The 23,502-nt window shown below is 48.2% G+C and overlaps 1 protein-coding gene across 2 annotated transcripts in view; it reads left to right on the top strand.

Moving 5' to 3' along the window:
* The window catches only part of chmp7 (charged multivesicular body protein 7), a 24,896-nt gene extending 1,425 nt beyond the window's left edge, over nucleotides 1-23,471 (top strand). The window contains exons 2-10 of one of the 2 annotated variants that reach the window (XM_070866220.1): nucleotides 1,667-1,838; nucleotides 8,154-8,339; nucleotides 9,851-9,981; nucleotides 11,947-11,995; nucleotides 13,070-13,189; nucleotides 14,971-15,069; nucleotides 17,207-17,267; nucleotides 20,483-20,697; nucleotides 22,082-23,471. In XM_070866220.1, the coding sequence (XP_070722321.1) occupies nucleotides 1,667-1,838; nucleotides 8,154-8,339; nucleotides 9,851-9,981; nucleotides 11,947-11,995; nucleotides 13,070-13,189; nucleotides 14,971-15,069; nucleotides 17,207-17,267; nucleotides 20,483-20,697; nucleotides 22,082-22,108 (1,060 nt within the window). In that variant the 3' untranslated portion in view covers nucleotides 22,109-23,471. The remainder of the gene's footprint in view (nucleotides 1-1,666; nucleotides 1,839-8,153; nucleotides 8,340-9,850; nucleotides 9,982-11,946; nucleotides 11,996-13,069; nucleotides 13,190-14,970; nucleotides 15,070-17,206; nucleotides 17,268-20,482; nucleotides 20,698-22,081) is intronic. The other variant, XM_070866221.1, reaches the window with a different exon arrangement.
* Nucleotides 23,472-23,502: the final 31 nt, after the last annotated feature.

The following is a 23,502-nucleotide window of genomic DNA, read 5'->3' as shown; positions in this document are numbered from 1 at the left end:
AGTAGGTTCACACACACCCCCCACCACACACAAACACCCCCCCACACACACACAAACATCCCACACACACACACACACCCCCCCCACACACCCTCCACACACACACACACACACACAGCCCCACCACACACCCCCCCCACCGCACACACGCACACACACCCCCCACCACACACACACACAAACACCCTCCCCCACACACACCACACACACACACACACACACAGCCCCCACCACACACACCCCACACACACACACACAACCCCTCCACACACACACAGCCCCTCCCCACACACCCCCCACCACACGCACACACACACACACCCCCCCCCACACACACACACACACCCCCCCACACACACACACACCCCCCACCACACACACACACCCTCCACACACACCTTCCACCCACACACCCCCACCCCACACACACACACAACCCCCACCCCACACACACACACAACCCCTCCACACACACCCCCCACCACACACCCCCCCCACCACACACACGCACACACACAAACATCCCCCCCACACACACACACCCTCCACACACAACACACCCTCCACACACACACACACCCCCCCCCCACCACACACACACACACCCCCCACCACACACACACACAAACACCCTCCCCCACACACACCACATACACACACACAACCCCTCCACACACACACAGCCCCTCCACACACACACACCCTCCACACATACACAGCCCCCACCCCACACACACACAACCCCTCCACACACACACAGCCCCTCCACACACACCCCCCACCACACACAAACACCCCCCACCACACACACACACACACACCCCTCACCACACACACCCCCCACCACACACACACACACAAACATCCCCCCACACACACACACACACAACCCCTCCACACACACCCCCCACCACACACACGCACACACACACGCACACACACACAAACATCCCCCCCCACACACACACACCCTCCACACACACACCCTCCACACACACACACACACCCCCCACCACACACACACACAAACACCCTCCCCCACACACACCACATACACACACACAACCCCTCCACACACACACAGCCCCTCCACACACACACACCCTCCACACACACACAGCCCCCACCCCACACACACACACACACAACCCCTCCACACACACACAGCCCCTCCACACACACCCCCCACCACACACAAACACCCCCACACACACACACACACACACCCCTCACCACACACACACCCCCCACCACACACACACACACACACACACCCTCCACACACACACACACACACACCCTCCACACACACCTTCCACACACATCTTCCACCCACACACACACACAAACAACCCCTCCACACACCCCCCCCACACACACACCCCCCACCCCCCCCACACACACACACACACACACACACACACACACACCCTCCACCCACACACCCCCCCCCCCCCCCCCAACCCCACACAAACACCCCCCCCACACACACACACACAGCCCCCACACACACCCCACACACACACACCCCACACACACACACACACACACACACCCACTCCCCGTCCGTTGCGATGATCCCAGTTTTGCAGAGTTTCATTCTCTACTTGTCTGACTGCCTTGTGTTGACTCTTAACTGTTATCCAATCTTTGCTTCACTCCTAAGGCGAGGCCTGATTCAGAAGGAGTCTGGATTTGCTGCGAGCGTTGAGACTGGCTGGCTGGCCTGGGGAGTGGGCTTGCTTTTGATCAAGCCCCTCAAGTGGACGCTGTCCTCTGTTCTGGGAAACAACACAATTTCACCCGATGAATCGTTCGTCATTGTCGAGCGTATTAAGGTGAGATTAAATCCATTCTGGAGGCAGCGTTAATTAACTGCGTTCCTCTGTAGTGAGGGCAATCAGCATCCCTAATTATCCCGCTTTTACATCGAATTATCTCGGCAGACTGTGGGACTAAATTATAGAGACCAGCGGGGCTGGGCCTCAGCACAACAACAATTGGCCTCAGTGACGGAGGCTGTCTCACACAATTGCGATACCTTCTGTATCACAACACCCAAAACCCTGTGATCTCCTGGGAGCGGCAAAAAAAAAAAAACAGATTTTAAAAACCCAGGCCAATTTTGGCGACAATCATCTGGGGAATTCCTCTCCGACCCATCTAATCGATCGAAACCAGTCCAGGAGATTGCTCTGGCCTTCAATTAATAAGAAAAAGGAGCAGGAGTCGGCCATACGGCCCCTCAAGCCTGCTCCGCTATTCAATAAGATCATGGCTGATCTGATCATGGACTCGGCTCCACTTCCCCTCTCGCTCCCCATAACCCCTTAACCCCTTATCGTTTAAGAAACTGTCTATTTCTGTCTTTATTCAATGTCCCAGCTTCCACAGGTCTCTGAGGCAGCGAATTCCACAAATTTACAACCCTCCGAGAAGAAATTTCTCCTCGTCTCGGTTTTAAATGGGCGGCCCCTGCAGTAACTCCCTTCTGTCAGAGGTGATCTTCGCCCCCAGCCAGACAACAGGTCCAGCTCTCGCTTGAAGGAATTCACCAAATCCACGTCCACTGCACGAGAGGGCAGCCTGTTCCAGAGGCCCACTATTTCCTGGGAAAGAACATGCTCCTGATCGCTATCCAGTAACCCGCTGTAGATGTTGGGTCGGGACAGGATCAGATCGAGATGATGTCCCTCGAATCGAATCCCCTGCTGAGTCTCACTCTCTTGGCTCCCAAATGAAGAATGGCCACTTGTGCGAGGTAGGGGAGGCCATCACCATACCCCATAGAGAGTGTCATCAGGTGAAGGAGACAGTGCTACTCACTGCAGCACAGATCCACATGCAGATCTCCTGTGCTGCCATTGACCTGTTGGGCCACGATATCACGTGATGCGGAGCAAAGGCGCCTAAACTGAGTTGAGGTACAGATCTGATTTAAGTGGTGGAACAGGCTCGAAGGGCTGAATGGCTTCCTCCTGCTCCTATGACAGGGTTGATGCTCAATTCACTAACACACTTGAGGGAAACTGGGAGGGTTAGGTGTTGAAGACGACCATCGGGAAGAGGTGGTGGTGGGGTTTAGGTGTAATATGCAGTGGGGCTGGACCGTGACAGAACTGGGGCATTTGGAGTATGGCACTGTATGGAGACGGATCATAGAAACATAGAAAATAGGTGCAGGAGTAGGCCATTCGGCCCTTCGAGCTTGCACCACCATTCAATATGATCATGGCTGATCATGCACTTCACTCCTGCTTTCTCTCCATACCCCTTGATCCGTTGACTATAAGCCTAGTCGATCCAGTCTTTCTTCATATGTCAGTCCTGCCATCCCGGGAATCAGTCTGGTGAACCTTCGCTGCACTCCCTCAATAGCAAGAATGTCCTTCCTCAGATTAGGAGACCAAAACTGCACACAATACTCAAGGTGTAGCCTCACCAAGGCCCTGTACAACAGCAGTAAGACCTCCCTGCTCCTATACTCACATCCTCTCACTATGAAGGCCAGCATACCATTTGCTGCCTTCACCGTCTGTTGTACCTGATCAGAGAGAGGCAGCAGCAGTTCAGAAAGGGTGTGGGATTTGCAAGTATTTGCAGGGATGTTGTGGCCCAGGAGAACTGGTCATGTCAATACCTGAATACCCTCTGAGCATCTAACATCTGCCTTTGTCTCTGACCCATATCTGAACCCCTGTCCCCTTCAGCATCGTGAAGAAAGGTGTTTTGATTTGGCAGCAGGAATTGGGAGGCTGATGTAACTACTCTCGTTCACTCAGATTCAGCTGTCAAGGATACTTGTTTAGTAACCCAGAACACTTTTATTAAACACACAGACTGCATTAAACAAACTTGGAAAGTAATTAACTGATTTGAATACAGGCTTTACTTTCTGTGCAACCAAGGACGACTGGGTGCGCTGACTTGAGACTGCTGGGCCTGCTTGGCTGGTCACTCTTCACTTTGTCTTCTCCGTAGTCGATCAGGGGTCTGTGATTTACCTTTTTTTTTACAATGCGTGATCACCACGTTCCCGATCCTGATCTCGTTAACAGTTGGTTGGAGCTCGGCATGTTCAATCGATGTTTGGTTTATTGTGCTGCCACCTTATGACCTGGTCGTATCTCCTCTGGCCTTCCCTTGGCCCCATGTTGGTAGCTCGGGCTACCTGCTTCCGTGATAATGGTCCATGTGGTTATCGGAGGAGAACCTTCTGTCCCCTTACAATAACAATGTTGCACAGTACTTCTGCAATTCAGTAGCTTTATGACACAGGTATCTTATCTTGTCCTACCATAAGACTGGCCTTGTGATTGTATCCTACAGAGAGAAAAAAATAGACTAGCAAAAACAACTATAATTGTTCAATTAATACAGCCATTAACTCTTTAGAGTAGCATTGTTCCCAAGTGTTGGGAGGACTGCAGGTATGCATAATATGGCCGACTCCTACTCCTTGTGTTCTTATTAGATTTTTGGACTCTAAGGGAAACTAGAGATATGGGGATCGGGTGGGAAAGTTGAGGTCGAAGATCAGGGTCGCAGGCTCGAGGGGTTTCTGTAAAGTATTGCCCTGCAGAAATGCAGCTTTTATGTCAATTGATCTACATTTCCATGAATGTGTGGCCAAAAAGAATATTACGGTTACTTTCCCAGCAGTGGAACAGTCCATTCTAACATCTATATCACCCAGTTTCTCTTCAAAACCCCTAGCTACCAAATCAGCCTCGGCTTTCAAGTCCCATCTGCAAGGACTTTTTCAGTACAAACCCTTCGATGCGACAACGCTAATTGACCCTTGTCTGTTACCTCAGAATAATCTCCCAATGTTTTGCCTCTCTTACTCGTTTATCCTCAAGTTCATTGGTAGCCACCAAGACCTCACGATCATGAGGAATTCTACTATTTCTAGTTCTGTTGTGTAACTTTTCTGTGATTTTTGTTTTATTATCTGATCTATTCAAGGTACGGCATCTACATCTGCCACTGCGAGATCTCCCTCTTGCGTTATCCGAGGATCTTTCTCTAGTTCGTGATAGTTTTCTGACGTGAGAGCAGAGGAGGTTGAAGTGTACAAAATATTGAGGGGCCTGGACATAGTGGATAGCAAGGGTCTATTTCCATGGTCGAGGGGACATAGTTTTAAGGTGGTTGGTGGATTTGATGGGGTGGGGGGGGGGCTTCTTTACGCAGAGGGTTGTGAGGATCTGGAACTCGCTGCCTGGAAGAGTGGTGGATGCAAAAACCTTCACCACTTTTGGGATGGTTGGATGGGCATTAAAATGCAGTAACCTGCAGGCTTACAGACCTAGAGCTGGTAATTGGGATTAGACTGGATGACCTTTTGGACGGTGCAGATATAATGGTAAGTACTGCAGGGAATAGAATACGGCCAGGGTGATCGCCTGGATTAGTTTTGATCGCCTGGATTAGTTTTGATCGCCTGGATGGGTTGGAGAGGAATTTCCCCAGATTTTTTCCCCCTAAATTTGCTTGGGTTTTTATTTGGTTTTTGCCTCTCCCAGGAGATCACATGGCTCCAGTTGGGGTGGAGTGTAGAATGTTTCAGTATAAGGGGTGTCGCAGTTGTGTGAGGCGGACTGGTTTGGGCTGGATGCTCTTTGCCTTTCCGTCATTGTTCATGGGTTTAGCTGTAACCTTTAGGGCTGCTGCCAGCGTGGACACGATGGGCTGAAATGGTCTCCTCCTGCGCTGTAAATTTCTTGTGTTTCTATGTTTCATTATCTTCATCATCTTCCTCAGAATTACTTGCTTCATGTGTCATCTCAAGGATCCTGCATCGTTGCTCTGGGCAATTCGGCACATGCTGTGAAATATAGTCACGTCTGAAACATCCATTGACTTTTCCTTGGGCATTCCTGGAATTCAGTCACCCATTATTACTGGCCCAATTTTGGCGTCTTTTGCTGCAACTGGATTTGCTGTACATGCTTTCATCGCCATTCTGTCTATCTTTAATCCTTCCGTTTTCATCATCGCTCTGTCTGTAATGTTTCCGCTACATTGTCGCCTGCGTCCAGTAGCTGGAATATTTCGAAACCTGCTAAAAATCGAATCTTTGTGTCATGGTGGAATGCCTCATTTGACCCATGAAGAGTGAAGTGAATGACTTTGTTTGTTTGTTTGTTTCACCAGGATTTTTTTAAAGACAGCGGATATTTGATCCAACAGAGTCTCCTTTTCCGAGAACTGGACGCCAGTTAGGACCAGTTGCCTTCCCATATATGAGACACCCTCGCTCAATCTCGTGATTTAAACGCTAGTACCAATCCAGGGATTCCCAAATTAAACTTTGTCAACCTTTTATATCATTTGTTAAAGTCCATGATGTACTCTGCCATTGAATGACAGATTTCAGAAAATGGACGATCAGATTTTGGCCAGGCCTCATAGGCATTTAACAGGTCATCCTTCTTGTAGATTTTATCCAGTAATTCTATTAGAAGGTCGTCATTATCTAACTGATCTGCATCCATATTAGCAAATACCATACTTCTGATTTTACTTGGTTCAGGAAGCAATAATGCCAGGGCCATCCTTGTTTTCTCTTTGCTGGAGTAATAACCCATGTATCAACCTCATCATCATGGGGTTCAAACTACCAGCACGTCGGACGGTAATCGTACTTTGATTTAAACTTGCTTTCTTGCACTGTTCCAACGAAGCTCAACATAATCCCGAGGAACAGCACCTCATCTTTTGATTAGGCACTTTACTGCCTTCTGGACTCAACATCCAGTTCAATAATTTCAGACCATAACCTCTGCCCCTATTTTTTTCATATGGCAGCTGCTGTACCCATTTACACTCTATCTAGACCCAGATTCTTTACTGTCCCATTACCATCTCCTTTTGCCTTGCACCATCATCCCTTTTGTCATTTAATCTCTCCTGCCTTCCACCCAATCACAGACCTTCCCCTTTGTTCTCTTCCCCCCCCCTCCCCCTGCCCTTGCTTAAAATCTGTTACATTTCTAACTTTTTCCACTTCTGGCGAAAGTCATGGACCTGAAACATTAACACTGTTCCTCTCGCCACAGATGCTGCCTGACCTAAGTATTTCCAGCATTTTCTGTTTTTATTTCAGATTTCCAGCATCCGTAGTATTTTGCTTTTGTAAACTTGCTTTCTGCCATTTTCCACACTGGCCGCTCGGCTTTCAAGTTTTAGGCCCCCAAAAAAAGTCATAGTTTCGAACCTCCACCTGTAGGCAACCATTCTCTGCTATCATATAAAAGTCAGGTCAGGACCATAACAGGATCGGCGGCCCGGGAGCAGCGTGGAGGTCATTCCAGGGAGCAGCGCGAGCTGGTGCAGGAGGGTGACGGCAGGGAAGAGTGACTTCATCAAGGTCCAGGTCGGTGATTGGAGCATAGGCAGATACAGCAGGGAGCGGCGAGAGACTGTGGAGGGATGTGATCGGGGCCCAAGAGAGAGGCGTGAGTTCAGGGCCAGGGGCCCAGAGGCAGCACGGGCCCAGCCCACACTGCGATATGTGTGCGCACTAGGTCCATGCGGCAGAGCAGGTCTCCAGTCGTCTTGGTTAACCCTTGCCACTGAACCAAGACCTAGCTCTGTCAAGCCCGTGTGGTGGCTGGTGTGCAACGGCCATCCCACATTTTTTTTAAAAATCCACGCACAGGTATCTTCCACCCTTCAGGACCTGGAATATTAGGTCCTTCATTGAAACACCTGTGAACTCATTCTTTTTTGGCGTGGAAGCAAGTCATCCTCGCTTCGAGGGACTGCCTATGATGATGGAGAGCCAGTTGGTGAAGGATAGAAGCCTTTATTTACAAGTCACATGTTACATACTGTGCACCCCAAGATAAGCTCGTTGTGCATGAATATCCGAGAGTCCCCAATTAACATACCACCAATGAACACCTAATTGAATACAATTAGCACCAGCTATTTTGCTACTTTTCCATTATGTCAATTCCACTGCACTTCACCCTGTTGCAATAAAATCCGATGGGAAGCTGCAGTCAGTGAACTTCAGCCATGCATCGTGTCTTTTGTAATTTTATCTGCACGGTTTCAGATTGATGATTTTTACTCCATTTTCCCCCACCCCAGTTGCATCCCAAGAACTCTTGATCGTGATGCTTTGCGTCCTCACTTTCTAGGAAAAGGCGGTTGAAGTTTTGCAGCTTTGCCTGAGTTGCCTGGAGCCGTCGCATCCTGTGGCGGCCTTTGCGAGGCTCCAGGAGGCGTGCCAGAGTGTGTGTAAGGATGAGAAGACGTTCTGTCTGTGTCTGCTGCAGCTCCAGAAAGAAAAGCGAGTCACAGTTGCCGAACTAGATGGCGAGAAGGTGAGCGCGCAAGTGAGCTACGGGCCTCAGCAGTGATTGGTGGGCAGACCCACAGGCACTGCTGGGGCTATTAAATGGTCACTTGCTCAACTGACACTCCTGCTCTTTGTATACACTGATTTAACTTGCATTTATATTGCGCCTTTCACGACCACTGACGTCCCAAAGCGCTTTACAGCCAATTCAGTACTTTTGAAGTATAGTGTCTCTTGTAATGTAGGAAACGTTGCAAGCCAATTTGTGCACAGCAAGCTCCCACAAACAGCAATGTGATAATGACCAGCTAATCTGTTTGTGATGTTGATTGAGGGATAAATATTGGAAATGACACCGTGGATAACTCCCCTACTCTTTGAAATAGTGCCACACCACTGTGTCGATCCAACCATTTGTTTTTCATTCACTTGTATTTATCAAGGTGAGGGATATTAGTGCTAGGGAATGGTTTATGTCCATTGTTGGCCATCAAACACTCGGGGCAGGTACAGCACGGATGATACAGAGTAAAGCTCCCTCTACACTGTCCCATCAAACACACTCTGGGCAGTTCCAGCACTGGGTTAGATACAGAGTAAAGCTCCCTCTACACTGTCCCATCAAATACTCTGCCACAAATTTTCTTGTCTTTATTTTATCATATCCTCTCTGCACCTTCCTCGCTGACTACGTGCACTGCCTTACGAGCTCTACCTCGTCCCTACATCGGAGGGAGGAGACGTTAAACTGAGACCCTGTCTGCTCTCTCAGGTGGATGTAAAAGATCCCGTGGCACTATTTCGAAGAGTAGGGGATTATCCCCGGTGTTCTTTCCAATATTTATCCCTCAATCAACATCACTAAAACAGATTAGCTTGTCATTAGCACATTGCTGTTTGTGGGAGCTTGCTGTGTGCAAATTGGCTACCGTGTTTCCTATATTACAACAGAGACTGTACTTCAAAAGTAGTTAATTGGCTGTAAAGCACTTTGGGATGTCCGGTGGTCGTGAAAGGCGCTATATAAATGCAAGTCTTTTCTTTTTTGCATCATTGCTGTATTAAAACCAAAACACATTGCACGATTGCCTACTCTAACCCTAGGCACGATGGGTAACCTTGTGTTTACGGACTCTGGGTATGGCACTGGTCACCCTGTGTAGTACAACACCACTGTCTCGATCCGACCATGTGTTTTTCATTCTCTTGTATTTTTTTTGATGAATTTTGTATTTATTGAGGTGAGGGACATTAGCGCTGGGCAATGGTTTGTGTCCATTGTTGGCCATCAAACACTCCTCGGGCAGGTACAACACGGTTTAGATACAGAGTAAAGCTCCCTCGACACTGTCACTACAATTTACATCAGCCCAAATCTTCAGCGTGCCCTCAACTTGACATTGCTGTTTGCCTTGCCAGCCGCCCTCAATGCCTGCCTGTGTGATTGCCGCTGAGGACGGTTTTGTATCATGGATCCACACTTTGGAACTGGTTGGGCGGCCCAAACTCATCCTTTCTTTTTAACCTGTCGTGCAGATTGTGAAGTTCAGCCACTCCAATAACAAAGTTTCAACCGTGACGGAGATTGATGTCGGGGTCCACCAGCTGGTGAAGTGTGAAAAGATGTTGACACAGAAAGCGGAAACATTGTCCCAGGAGGCCGACGGGTAAGGCAGGAAAATTCAACCCCTCCCTATTGCAGTGCTACTTGGCCAGAGGTTTTATTTTTCACTTAAGACACCGAGCCAAGTTCAGAATTGACCTGTAATACTGTTGTGTTTAATATATCCCCTGCCCTCGGCCAATGGGACTTTCCGCCTCCCTCGCTCACCTCTGACCTCTAGTGTGCCCATTGCTCAACGTTCATCCAAGACTCCTTTCCAATGTCCTGCACGGACATATTCAAGTTGCCTGTTTCCTTCTGCGAGAGAATCTGGGTGGGAGGGGTCTTTAATGAAGGGACTGAACAGTCCCAGCCTCCACTGGTTACTCTGGAGGAGTTTTGAACGGAGCAGGTACTACAAGGGGTATGAGAGAGATTGGCATCACAACATTCAGTGGCCCTGTGCATTCAAAGAAGAAAACTGTTCGGCTTTCTACGGTACAATTTCAGAAAGCACCAGTAATTCACCTCCAGTCGTCCTTTCATCTCTGAGTCTAGATGTTGAGTGTCGACAGGTTTTTAAATGCAGGGAAACTGTCGAAATCTCAACTCCCAATTTATCTTGTAAACTTTGATCTTTAAACCTTCTAAATTCTGGGGAATACAACCCTAATTTGTGTAATCTCTCCTTGGAGTCGGGGTATCATTCTGGTAAACCTACACTGCACTCCCTCCAAGGCCAATATACCTTTCCTAAGGTGTGGTGCCTAGAACTGCTCATAGGTGTTGTCAAACCAGGGTTTTATATAGCTGCAGCACAACTTCTACCCCTTTGTATTCTAGTCCTCTAGATATAAAGGCTAGTATTCCATTAGCCTTGATTATTTTCTGTACTTGTTCACGTATAAGATTGAGGGTGCTTGAAAAGGTGGATGCAGAGAGGATGTTTCCACTGATGGGGGAGACTATAGCTAGGGGGCATGATCTTAGAATAAGGGGCCACCCATTTAAAACTGAAATGAGGAGAAATTTCTTTACTCAGAGGGTTGTTGATCTGTGGAATTTGCTGCCTCAGAGACCTGTGGAAGCTGGGACATTGAATAAATTTAAAGACAGAAATAGACAGTTTCTTAACCGATAAGGGAATAAGGGGTTATGGGGAGAGGGCAGGAAAGTGGACCCGAGTCCATGATCAGATCAGCCAAGATCGTATTAAATGGCAGAGTAGGCTCGAGGGGCCGTATGGCCCACTCCTCCTATTTCTTGTGTTCTTATGACACCTGACTGCTACGCTGCCAGTGCGCCCGTCCTAGATGGGGAGAAGCAAATAAACTAAGCTCCCACAGTGACCACCATTCCGTGGCCCTAGCTGCGTCTATGTAGACATTGCAAGAAGACAGCAACATGCTCAGCTGAGTCTTGTGGAAATTTACTTTTAAAGTTAGATTTTCTGTTAAATGTACCCTTTTGTAATAAAACAAAATGGAATCTCAATTCTCCCAGAAGTCCCTACAGCAGACAGCCTGCCTCTGTATAAACATGTTAACCTTGATTGATAGCCAACTAATTTAGAAGCTTGGGAACCATCTGTGTGAGCGAGGGAGCCTTGAGTGTACCCTTCCTAACAGAAAGAGCGCCCATTTGTTTTAGGATGATACTCCCGAGCAGTAACTGTTACAATGATCAATCTTAGAAGTTCCAGGTAAAGCTTGTATAGATATGTAGAGAATTAAACGAATGTAATGTTAATCAAGTGATTGAAGAACTCCTTATCTGTATTTACTGACCACAAGGGCAGAACTGATATATGTGATGGAACCATAATTGCTTTGTTTGTTCTTCTGTATAAAGATAGTGTGTTTTTGTATTACTGTGGAAGTCTTTGCGGAGCTTTTGACTTAGCAGGACTTTTCCTTGCAGCAAGTAAATCTATTAAAGGGACATCTACCGAGCTGTTTGTCATTTTTTAAAAGAACCAAACGGCCAGCATAATTATGCCATTTGTTCAGGAACATATTTTTCTTCCTAGGTACAAGGAGGAAGCAAGAAGCCATTTAAAAACTGGCAAAAAGCATTTGGTAAGTGAAGGATGTGTTTCTATCTTCAGTCAATTCTACCAGTAAAGCTGCTTTGGTGCTGATTCTTGTTCCAGAGCGTAAGTTGGTTGTACAATCGCTGTGGTTACCCAGTGCCTCTGGAGTTTTGGTTCATGGTTTCACCTTAATTGGAGGTGGTGCAGCTCTGACCATGTCCAGTTAGCAGAGATTGGAAACCCCCGCATAGCTCGCTGAATGGTGCGCTGGGTAAAATTCTCATGTTAACGTCACACTGTTCCAGGCCCCGATCCTGGTGGTCTGGGAGAGAACTGATGTGAGTTGGGGCACAGCAACTGGATTCGCTGACCTTGTTTGGGGAGGAGAAAAATCCACCAGGTTTCTTGAACTCGGCTGTGCTGCCCTCCCCATTGGATAGCCTGCCCGTGTCTGCTGCCTAAGCTGATGTGGACTGTACCCAATTGGACCAGAAATTGAGAGGCATCCAGCCCCAAACCCCAGAACCCCTCCCTCTCTTCCCCATCCCCAAACTCCAGAACCAGGAAAGGGTGGAGAAGGGCACAAAGTTGGGAAAATGATTGGCTTTTTAAAAAAAAACTACAGAAGTTTTGAGTTGTCTGTTGTGATGCTGCAAAGCTCAAGAGATGGGGGCTTATTCTCTGGCAGGGTTTCATGTTTCAAAACACAGGCGTCATGGCTGCAATTAGTAACAATTTGTCCCCCAGCCTCAACGAACATCTTGCACAGGGCCCAGAGGCAGCACATTGTGCTGGGGCACAGATCTCCATCTGGAATTCCCCACACGCTGAGCTCCTAACGCTGAGCAGGAGGGGAGTTAAAAGTACTATTGGGCCAATGGTTCTCTTCGAATAGGATCCTTGCACTTGTGTGGAATAACCCTGCCTCCTCATAGCATTCCCGTGCCATCTTTCCTTGGAACGCAGAGAATCCCAGCTCAAGGCAGCATGCCCGAGCCAGCAGTCTGTGAACAATGACCATGGTGCGAGGAGGGGGGAGGGGGGTTGCTGCAGCCTCACTGAGTTCACTGCTACATGTTTTGCGGTGCACAGATTGACCTTGTGCTTGTTTCCATTTAAGGCGCTAAAATCTCTGAAAATGAAGAGGAGAACGGATAAACGACTGGAGAATATCCACGCTAAACTCGACACAATTCAGACCATCCTAGATCGCATTTATACCTCGCAGACTGATAAGACGGTATTCAAGGCTCTCTCCCTTCTCTGTCCTTGCCCTTCACTGCTAAAGGATAGTGTTCATTGTATGAAATCTCGGTTTTTACAGAAATCCCTTTTATTTTCTCTAATTGTGTAAGCGCAATCAGTCCCTCTTGCTGTGCTTCTTTGCTGTGCTGCTCCCACATGGTTTTTAGAAAACAATTACACCTTGACTCGCTTGGTGACTTTGCTTGCAAATGTAACTGAGCCGTTCAGGCCAGGACTGCGACTGGATCAATCCCACGTCCGTGCCCAGTTCACTGAGCTCGCCTCGAATAGTCTACTGTTGGCCTCAGCACCCTTGAGCCACAACAGGAGGAAAATCAGCCACGGTTTCCATTGCTGGCGACGCCTGTTGGAAAATGCGTGTGTGGATGTCTGGTGAGGTGAGGCTTCGCCTCGGCCCCACCATCCTGTTCTCGGTTGAGGAGGTACCCCAAGAGTAGAGCAGGAACTGGAGTAATGCCAGCACCTGGAGCCCAGGAGTCAGCACCTTCAGAGAGCGAGACAGGGAGCAACTGAATACCATTTGTCTTTGGTGGTGAGCTGAGCTTACCCATGCTTGGACAGTAAGTTTTTGGTGGCGTATTTGTATATACCTATTGCCCCTGATTTCTTCGAATTCCTGGCACTTTCATCTTTCCTGGCATTATCTTTGTTTAATTAACTTTACTGTTTCCAGGCTCTCGATGCAATACTCGCTGCAACAGAGGCGAGCTTCTGGATGCAAGCTCGAGGATGAGTTGTTTTTATAACTCTGATCAAGCCTCTGTCGAAAAGGCTCCACTGCCCATTCTGCCCAATGCAGTGTGCTGCAAGGAGGCCTGATCTGTCCTGTCCCCAGTTAGCCCTGGGCAAAGCATCACAATCGGCCATGTTGTGTCCTTGCCTGTGATGTACACGTGATTTTAGAGCTGGGATCATAGCCGGATTTTTATTTGTTCCCTGCCCTCCTCTCTTTCTCCCTCCCCCCCACACACCCACCCCACAGCAGCCCAAGCACCCTGGAAAAGATAGACTAACTATAGATGGACCTGGAATCAAGCCCTGGACTTTATAGTATGCGTTGCTGAGAAGTGAACGGGGTGGGGTGAATTTACCCACCAAGCTGTCTGGTGCTGGGAGGGTAATTGTTCAAACATTTCTGGTTGTCCTGTACTAGACCGGGTTTGTAGTTGTGCAGAGTATAGGCTCGATCTCTCCTCGCAGGGTTGTCCTATGAGGAGAGATTGAGTAGATCGGGCCTATACTCCTCGAGTTTAGAAGAATGAGAAGTGAACTCATTGAAACATAAGATTCTGAGGGGGATTGACTGGGTAGATGCTGAGAGGTTGTTTCCCCTGACTGGAGAGTCTAGCAGAACTAGGAGGCATAGTCTCAGCATAAGGTGTCGGCCATTTAAGACTGAGATGAGGAGGAATTTCTTCACTCGGTTGTGAATCTTTGGAATTCTACACCTGCAAGCACTGTGGATGCTCAGTTGGTGAGTATATTCAAGGCTGAGATCGAATTTTGGACTCCAGAGGAATCGAGGGATTATGGGGATTGGATGGGGAGGTGGAGTTGAGGTAGAAGATCAGCCGTGATCTCATTGGATGGTGGAGCAGGCTCGAGGGGGGCCATCTGGCCTACTCGTGCTGCCAATTCTTTTGTTCTCGTGACCCCGATCGTAATGAGTGATTGCTGCTTGGTGTCGGCCAGGATGGAGCAGCTTGTATGGCCAACTGAGGAGACGGTTACAGTAATTCTTGTCTGGTTTGCCAGGTGGTAGAGGCCTATCAGACTGGGCTTGGAGCTTTGAGACGTTCGATGAAGGACGTCACTGTGGAGAAAGTGGAGAACCTGATGGATCAGATTGAACAGGTGAGTGGCTTTATATTTTCTATTGAGCAGGCCCTTGGCGCAGACCGCCAAGGTTGGGGAAAAATTCGAGGAGAGATGATGAGGCCAATTGAAAGGCAGTGACTAAATGCCACCGTGCTTGGGTTGTAAGAGTCAATATGGATTGTGAAGGAGGTATGAGTTTCCACAGTCTTGGGTCCCTGGGAAAGAATGAATAGGTGTGCAAGAGATGGAGTCTAGATTTTAACCTTGTGAGGATGTAGATAGACGAAAGGATGTGGAGCAGGGTGTATTCGTAGCTTACACGCAGTGGGTGTGCTAACAATAGTAGTATTGATACTCCTTGCAAGTCTAACCATTCTGACCCAGGTGGACAAATTTAATATTGAATGAAAATTGCACAGGGTTGCAGAAAAACAGTCACACCCTCCATCACGGAGCAAAGTTCACCCAGGTATGCGCAAAGCACAGCCAATAATATTTAGCGTCATCTGATCTCCAAAAGGGAAACCATACTCGCAGTTTCACGTTGTCGAGTGTATTAACTGACACTCGACGCGAGGTTTCAGATTGATATTCAAGTGGTCTTCACACCGTGGGCTGCCCCGACCTGTGTGAGAACACCATCGCAGGTCGGGGCTATAAATAGAGCTGGACAGCCGGGCCCTGGAACATCGTGGGCGGAGGTGCAGCGAATGAGGGTACGGGGCCCAGAAGAGCCGAGGGCCCAGGGGCAGCACGGGCCCAGCCCACACTGCGATATGTGTGCGCACTAGGTCCGTGCAGCAGAGCAGGTCTCCTGTCGTCCTGGTTCAACCCTTGCCACTGGATAAAGGCCTAGCTCTGTCAAGCCCGTGTGGTGGCTGATGTGCAACGGTCACCCCACGTTAAAAGAAATCCACGTACAGGCATCTTCCACCCCCTCAATTGGAGTTCAGGACTGGAACATCGGGTCCTTCATTGAAACATCTGTGAACTCTTGTGGAAGCAAGTCATCCTCGTTCGAGGGACCGCCTATTACTAAGCCAGTCTCTCACCTACAGACTTCTCCAACCTGTTAGTGTATACAGCACTTTTCTACTTTCAAATACCTTGTGGTGACCTTGTGACTTGTTACAATCTTCTTGGACTTCTGCAGTTGTTTGGTTTACAAGCTGCATGATTCAAACCAGCCAATTGACTTACAGATGATGCATTGCACCCTTTGGTTGGTATCATCAATTCTGGGTATAGCTGCTGATTCAAAGGTCAGTTTTGATCACATTACAAAGCCTCGTCAAGAAGTTTTCTCTTTTGATAAGCAGCCACGAGTTTCTGCGCGCACATACTGTTTTGCAAGCTGTCAGCAAATTTTTTAACTTTAACTCTTTCCCCACTTCAACCTGATCAGTCTGATACATTCGTCGTTTAATGTTACACCAATGATGCCATGTGCTGCTACCGGGACTGGAGGAGATCAGAGCTACTACAGTGAATGGCTTGCAGGGCCACCTGCGAAAGCACCACTCTGTCCTCAGTTACAGTTTGTCTAATTCAGTCGACCTTTGGACCACAAGATCTGCTCTGAGACGGGGGTAAATGTTGTAAAGTTAATCAAACAAATGGAAGTGAAATATCGTCTTGCTGCCATTTTGTGGGCTCAGTTCGCCTGGACAGAGAATATTGTGTTATTGCACCATGTAAGCTGTCTCTAAGGGCTCCACAGTGTGAGGACTCTTGTTGTGAAATAGACCTGTGTTTGTGGAGTCTTCAGACGTGGCAGAGAATGGAATTGTGACTTTAAAACCCCTCCGCTTGCCTTGTTGCCATTGCTGAATGGGGTGGATTCCGGGGAGCTATCAGCCTCCGTATGTGCACTACAGAATAAACGGGCAGCCTTTCAAAACAACCGACTGGAATTGCGAATGTTGTAGCTCGATGGAAAATGAACTGCTGCACTTGAGGGTTTATCGATGTCCAGGACCCAGGAACTCCACAGAGACTGGGGCAGAAACGATGAATGGTTAAGTTGGTTCTTTCTGAGCGGGCAGTGTTGATATGGGAGTGCAGCCTCCCTCGATAATTGAGCAGTAGTGGACGATGGTATTCAGTCTCATTGTATCATTGACTGGACGGGACTGGGGTGGTCTAACAGTTTCTCTCTCTTTTACCCTCTCAGTTCTGTGAAACGCAGGATGACATAAACCAGACTCTTGCTAGTGCGAATCTTGACCCAATGGGTGAGTTTTGGACACTTGTGCTATGATTATATTAAATAGGAACATTTCTGTTTGCCTTGCTGATTCATGCACTGGTTTTTAATGACAGATAAACCAGCTTTCTCCATTTGCATTTTAACCATTTCTGCACTTGAAGATTCAGCGATAATGTAAAATTGATCGTTTTTATTTATAGCCCTTCTGTTGCTGTTTCCTCCCTCCCTCTGTCCCTGAAGTGTTGGCTCTCTGGTGGTTCCCGGACCCAGTCACCGGGTCCCATTTCGTAGTTCGACCCAGATGAGAGTCCTGACGAATGTGGGTGGGCTGTTTGATGCTGTGCTCACTACTCCTGGCGGGCGGGCATGTTTCGAGAACATCACTGGATACTGATCAGGATTGGGAACATCTCCCTCCGTCCCTTGCTCCCCCCCCCCCCCCCCCCCCCCCCCCCCCCGGTTGCAACAAAAGGGTGCCGTTCTGAGGGGATTAAAGCATGTTTGTTGCTGGGCCAGAGCAGATGTATTCTCTCTGGGGAAGAAATTCGGTTAGTTGGGGCGGTGTCCCGGGCGGAGCGGTAAATTTTGCGCCGGCAAATGGTTTGCGTCTATTGCCGCAAAATTCATTAGCTGGGCCCGGAGTATTGAGCAGGGCTTTATTTTTAGGGCGTTAGCCCAGCTGCGCAAGGGGAAAATCCTGAGCTAAACAGCCAGCCTTGGAGTGCCATAACCGAGGGAGGGGGAGAAACACCAAAAACATTCCCAATGCATAGCTCGCACCACCACAATATAAATCGCAAAAGAAAATTTAAAAAAAACAATCGCACTTTCCTGAGGTTGGCATTATTTGCCTCACTGCGGCCGGTACAGCTCGGAACGCCCGCTTTCACTGACGCTCCCACCAGGGCGCACTACGGGTAGGGCGGCAGTCAAAAATGGAGCCGGCGTTGCACACCGGCTTGCCACTTCCGGGCGGTAATGCTCCGCACCCCGTTGATACCGGCACCGAATGTCCCGGCGGGGTGCTTGTAAGCTGGCCACCCTGGCGCAAGTGCTTTCCGCCACCATTGCCGCCCCCTCCAGGGCGCTAAGAGGAGCAGCAGAAGATCCGAATTTCCGCCCCTCTATCTGTCAGCTTCATATTTTAAGTAAATGTTGGTCCCTTAGAAGATGAGAAAGGGGATTTAATAATGGGAAATGTGGAAATGGCTGAGACCTTAAACAATTATTTTGCTTCTGTCTTCACAGTGGAAGACACAAAAATCATGCCAGAAATTGCTGGTCACAGGAATGTGGGAAGGGAGGACCTTGAGACAATCACTATCACTAGGGAGGTAGTGCTGGACAGGCTAATGGGACTCAAGGTAGACAAGTCCCCTGGTCCTGATGAAATGCATCCTAGGGTATTAAAAGAGATGGCGGAAATTATAGCAGATGCATTCGTTATAATCTACCAAAATTCTCTGGACTCTGGGGAGGTACCAGCGGATTGGAAAGCAGCTAATGTAAAGCCTCTGTTTAAAAAAGGGAGCAGACAAAAGGCAGGTAACTATAGGCTGGTTAATTTAACATCTGTAGTGGGGAAAATGCTTGAAGCTATCATTAAGGAAGAAATAGCGGGACATCTGGATAGGAATAGTGCAATCAAGCAGACGCAACATGGATTCATGAAGGGGCAATCATGTTTAACTAATTTACTGAAATTCTTTGAGGATATAACGAGCATGGTGGATAGAGGTGTACTGATGGATGTGGTGTATTTAGATTTCCAAAAGGCATTCGATAAGGTGCCACACAAAAGGTTACTGCAGAAGATAAAGGTACGCGGAGTCAGAGGAAATGTATTAGCATGGATAGAGAATTGGCTAGCTTAACAGAAAGCAGAGAGTTGGGATAAATGGGTCCTTTTTGGGTTGGAAATCAGTAGTTAGTGGTGTGCCACAGGGATCGGTGCTGGGACCACAACTGTTTACAATATACACAGATGACCTGGAAGAGGGGACAGAGTGTAGTGTAACAAAATTTGCAGATGACACAAAGATTAGTGGTAAAGCGGGTTGTGTAGAGGACACAGAGGCTGCAAAGAGATTTAGATAGATTAAGCGAATGGGCTAAGGTTTGGCAAACTGAATACAATGTCGGAAAATATGAGGTCATCCACCTTGGGGGGGAAAAAAAACAGTAAAAGGGAATATTATTTGAATGGGGAGAAATTACTATATGCTGCCGTGCAGAGGGACCTGGGGGTCCTTGTGCATGAAACTCTTTTTGGATTTTGCAGTTAGCAGAGGATAATCCTAAAAAGTTAGTTTGCAGGTGCAGCAGGTAATCAGGAAGGAGAATGGAATGTTGGCCTTCCTTGCAAGAGGGATGGAGTACAAAAGCAGGGAGGTCCTGCTGCAACTGTACAGGGTATTGGTGAGGCCGCACCTGGAGTACTGCGTGCAGTTTTGGTCACCTTTCTTCAGGAAGGATATACTAGCTTTGGAGGGGGTACAGAGACGATTCACTAGGCTGATTCCGGAGATGAGGGGGTTACCTTATGATGATAGATTGAGTAGACTGGGTCTTTACTCGTTGGAGTTCAGGAGGATGAGGGGTGATCTTATAGAAACATTTAAAATAATGAAGGGGATAGACAAGATAGAGGCAGAGAGGTTGTTTCCATTGGTTGGGGAGACTCGAACTAGGGGGCACAGCCTCAAAATACGGGGGAGCCAATTTAAAACCGAGTTGAGAAGGAATTTCTTCTCCCAGAGGGTTGTGAATCTGTGGAATTCTCTGCCCAAGGAAGCAGTTGAGGCTAGCTCATTGAATGTATTCAAATCACAGATAGATAGATTTTTAACCAATAAGGGAATTAAGGGTTACGGGGAGCGGGCGGGTAAGTGGAGCTGAGTCCACGGCCAGATCAGCCATGATCTTGTTGAATGGCGGAGCAGGCTCGAGGGGCTAGATGGTCGTCTACTGTTCCTAATTCTTATGTTCTTATGACCCGGAAGCGCTTAATGCTGACGCTGGGTGCATGAAATGCAAAGTGTTTAATCCCCTGCACTAGTGTGGTTGGGGGCGGGGGCGGGGAGAAACAAGTTTATCAGAGGCAGCAGGACAATTAGTGAATCTCTTAGCCATTCAAAGCTCACAGAGTTCAATAAATGTGGGACTGTTGGATACTTGTGGGGATTCCTGAGATGTGGATCTTCTATCTGCTAATCTTTGTCTTTATCCATTCTGGCGCAGGAGGTGTGGACACCGATGAATTGGAAGCTGAGTTGAATGCTCTCTTGGAAAGCGCAGCTGAGATAACTCTTCCGCTCCCAGATGTACCAACAAGACCACTCCCTGGATCACCCAGTTTGAAGCTGGGAGCCGCGGAGGTGATGGACGCTGAATTGGAAGCTCGGCTCCACAAGCTCACACTGTCTGAAACATGCAGCCTTGAGGAAGGAGAGCAGGTGCACGCTGGGGAACTATTGTTGTGCTGAAATCTCACTGTTTTCCCCTCTCCAATGTTCTGATTCTTGCTGAGCAACACTTGCAGTGATGCTGATAGCGTTCCGAGTCCTTGCTCACATGGGTGACCCAACCCAGTAAATGTCAGCAAGACATCACTGCTGACGCTATCTCGCTATCTGCACTTTCTGCTCACTCGCGCGCTCGCTCTCTGTCTGTCTGCTCTCTCCTTTCCACTTGGTTTGTTTAGTTTCAGCTATCCCCCCCCCCCCACCCCCCACCTTTGGGGACTATCCCGTGTGGAACCTGCCGGTTGTGACATGAGCCCGCACTCGGCTGGTAACCTGCTACTGATTCTGAGCACCGCCTGACCTGGTGATGTCGAGGGGCTCTGAGCTGCTTCTGTAGCGGTTTGGTTCAGTGAAGGGCTGTAAGATTAAAATTGGATGCTGCCCCAGGGATACAAACAGAACAGGCCCAATCCGTTTCCTCTCCACTCCTTTTATTGCCCCATGTTCCTGGTCTGGAAATAAAATCCGTTTGCTTTCGTCCTGCTGGGGATTGGCTGTCTGAGGTGGGTGCACTGCTCCATTTAGCTCCAGCTCTCAGGAGAGACTGCAGTCCGCGTGACTCCAACCCTCCGTTCACACTCTGCCCAGCAGATGCGGGCTCAGCTGGGTTTGGTGGTGGACCCCAGTAGGAGGTGTTACGTCAGGGCTATTGGGAGGCAGCTTTTCCCAGCTCCCATACACTGAAAGGCTCCATCAATATCTGCTCCTGTTTGTTTGTTTGTTTGTTTATTTATTTTCCTGTGGGGCTGTGTCTGCCCTCGATTCCAATAAATCAGGAGCTTATGGTGACCTGTACTTTGGGAGGGTGGCCCGTGAATAAAACACTGCTTGGGATTGTGGCATTTGACAAAAAGATAGTCCCAGTACAAAATCTGCTGGGGGTCTGGTTCTTGTGGCATTTTTTTGCAGCCTGCTTGAAATTATTGAAGAATGAGGGGTGATCTCATTGAAACATATAAGATGCTGAGCGGCTGTTTCCCCAGGCTGGAGAGTCTAGAACTAGGGCATAGTCTCGGGATAAGGGGTCGGCCATTTAAGACCGAGATTAAGAGGAATTTCTTCACTCCGAGGATTTTGAATCTTTGGAATTCTGAACATCCAAATTCCTTTGGGGCTGAGTCGTTGAGTATATTCAAGGCTGAGAGCAGTAGATTTTCGGACTCTAGGGGAATCGAGGGATATAGGGATAGGGTGGGAAAGTGGAGTTGAGGCCAAAGATCAGCCATGATTTTAACGAATGCCGGAGCAGGCTCGAGAGGCCTGTACGACCTACTCCTGCTCCTAATTCTTATGTTCTTCTTGCTTTTTTTTTCAGGTTTCCAAACCAGTGCTGGCATCATAACTTTGAAAAGTACAGCCTCACTCGAACCGCACGATAACCACTGATGCAGACTGCACTGAGCAAATCGCTGCCCTTGTACATGTCTAGAATTTTCTCTCGTCTTAAGCAACCAGGAAGTTGGGGAGAAAACCACACACGGTAACTGTTGCAGCCAATTGTACTCAGAAATATTTATAATTCTTTTGATTTGCGCTGGGAGTTGAAACTAATCGGAGGGTTTTTTTTTGAGGAAGCATGTTGTGCCATTTTGGGGAGAGGCGAGCTTTTCAGGTCCTCCTATCTCTTTCAGGGAAAAAGTTCACTCATTGAAACTTTCTACGTTAACCATTTTGGCTCAAATATTTTTGGCTACTGTTGGTGACGGTTGGGGCCTGTTGCCCTGGGTGACGGATGGGGCCTGTTGCCCTGGGTGACGGATGGGGCCTGTTGCCCTAACCTGTTCTCGCGTGCAGTGGTGGACTGCAGGTTGGTGGCCAGATTACCCAAAAGCCTGTTCTCACCGTCCCTGCTGCTGACTGCGAGGCTACTGAGCAGCTACTGGGGCACTGTGAGGTAAAGAAAAATCACTCTCCTGAACTGTCCTTGTCCATCTCCTCCTGATCATCAGCATAACAAACTTGTTGCCACTAGATTTCAACACTGCGGTAGTTTAAAAAGCACATTTAAAGAGCGTGAACTCTGGCCAGTCTTCGGATCATGGAGGATAATGCTGAACTCCTATCACCGCATCCCCAAGACGTTGTGTCTCTTAATGGGAGTGTGTCTAAGTGGTTCACTGTCAGTGCATCCATGGTAACCCGTGGACAGCAGCACTCCCAAGAACCAGTGCTTCAGGAAAGCTTGAAGGATGAAGCAGAGAGCATGTCGGCAGTCTAGCTTACCACTGCACTGCCACAGCTAGGGTCCTGTGAACTGATTCGCCAAAAGCGATTATTGGAGAGGGATAAATTAAAATCCAGGTTCAAAATGGTGACGCTGTACATGTCAGTGCTCATTGAATGAAAGATTCCCCCAGAAAAGTTGTCTATCCTAGTCCCTACTCTGTTTCGAACTTGAATTATGGAGCATGATTTCTGGACAGATCCCGCCACGTGTTTCAATTCCGTCTTTCCTTGTGTTTGTAAATTGGGCTGAGCACGCCAGAGGTAGGACCCTGGAAGGCCCATCCGGGAAATATCCGTGCTCCCCTCCTGCTGGCTGTAACTTCATTCTTGTCCTGCTCGTTTGTAAGAAGTCTTTGCTATAAATCTACTTGTAAATGTCTGTTTTAGTAGGATCGATTATAAGCTAAATCTCCAGATTGTAGAATATTCAGAAATCAATTTGTCTGATTTGAAATAAAGAATTCTGTTTTTTAACTGTACCTAATTTCCCCTGGATCTCCTGTTTCTTTC

Source organism: Pristiophorus japonicus, chromosome 22, assembly GCF_044704955.1.
Source record: "Pristiophorus japonicus isolate sPriJap1 chromosome 22, sPriJap1.hap1, whole genome shotgun sequence".
NCBI lineage: Eukaryota > Metazoa > Chordata > Chondrichthyes > Pristiophoridae > Pristiophorus > Pristiophorus japonicus.
This window is presented reverse-complemented; position numbering and strand designations above follow the sequence as displayed.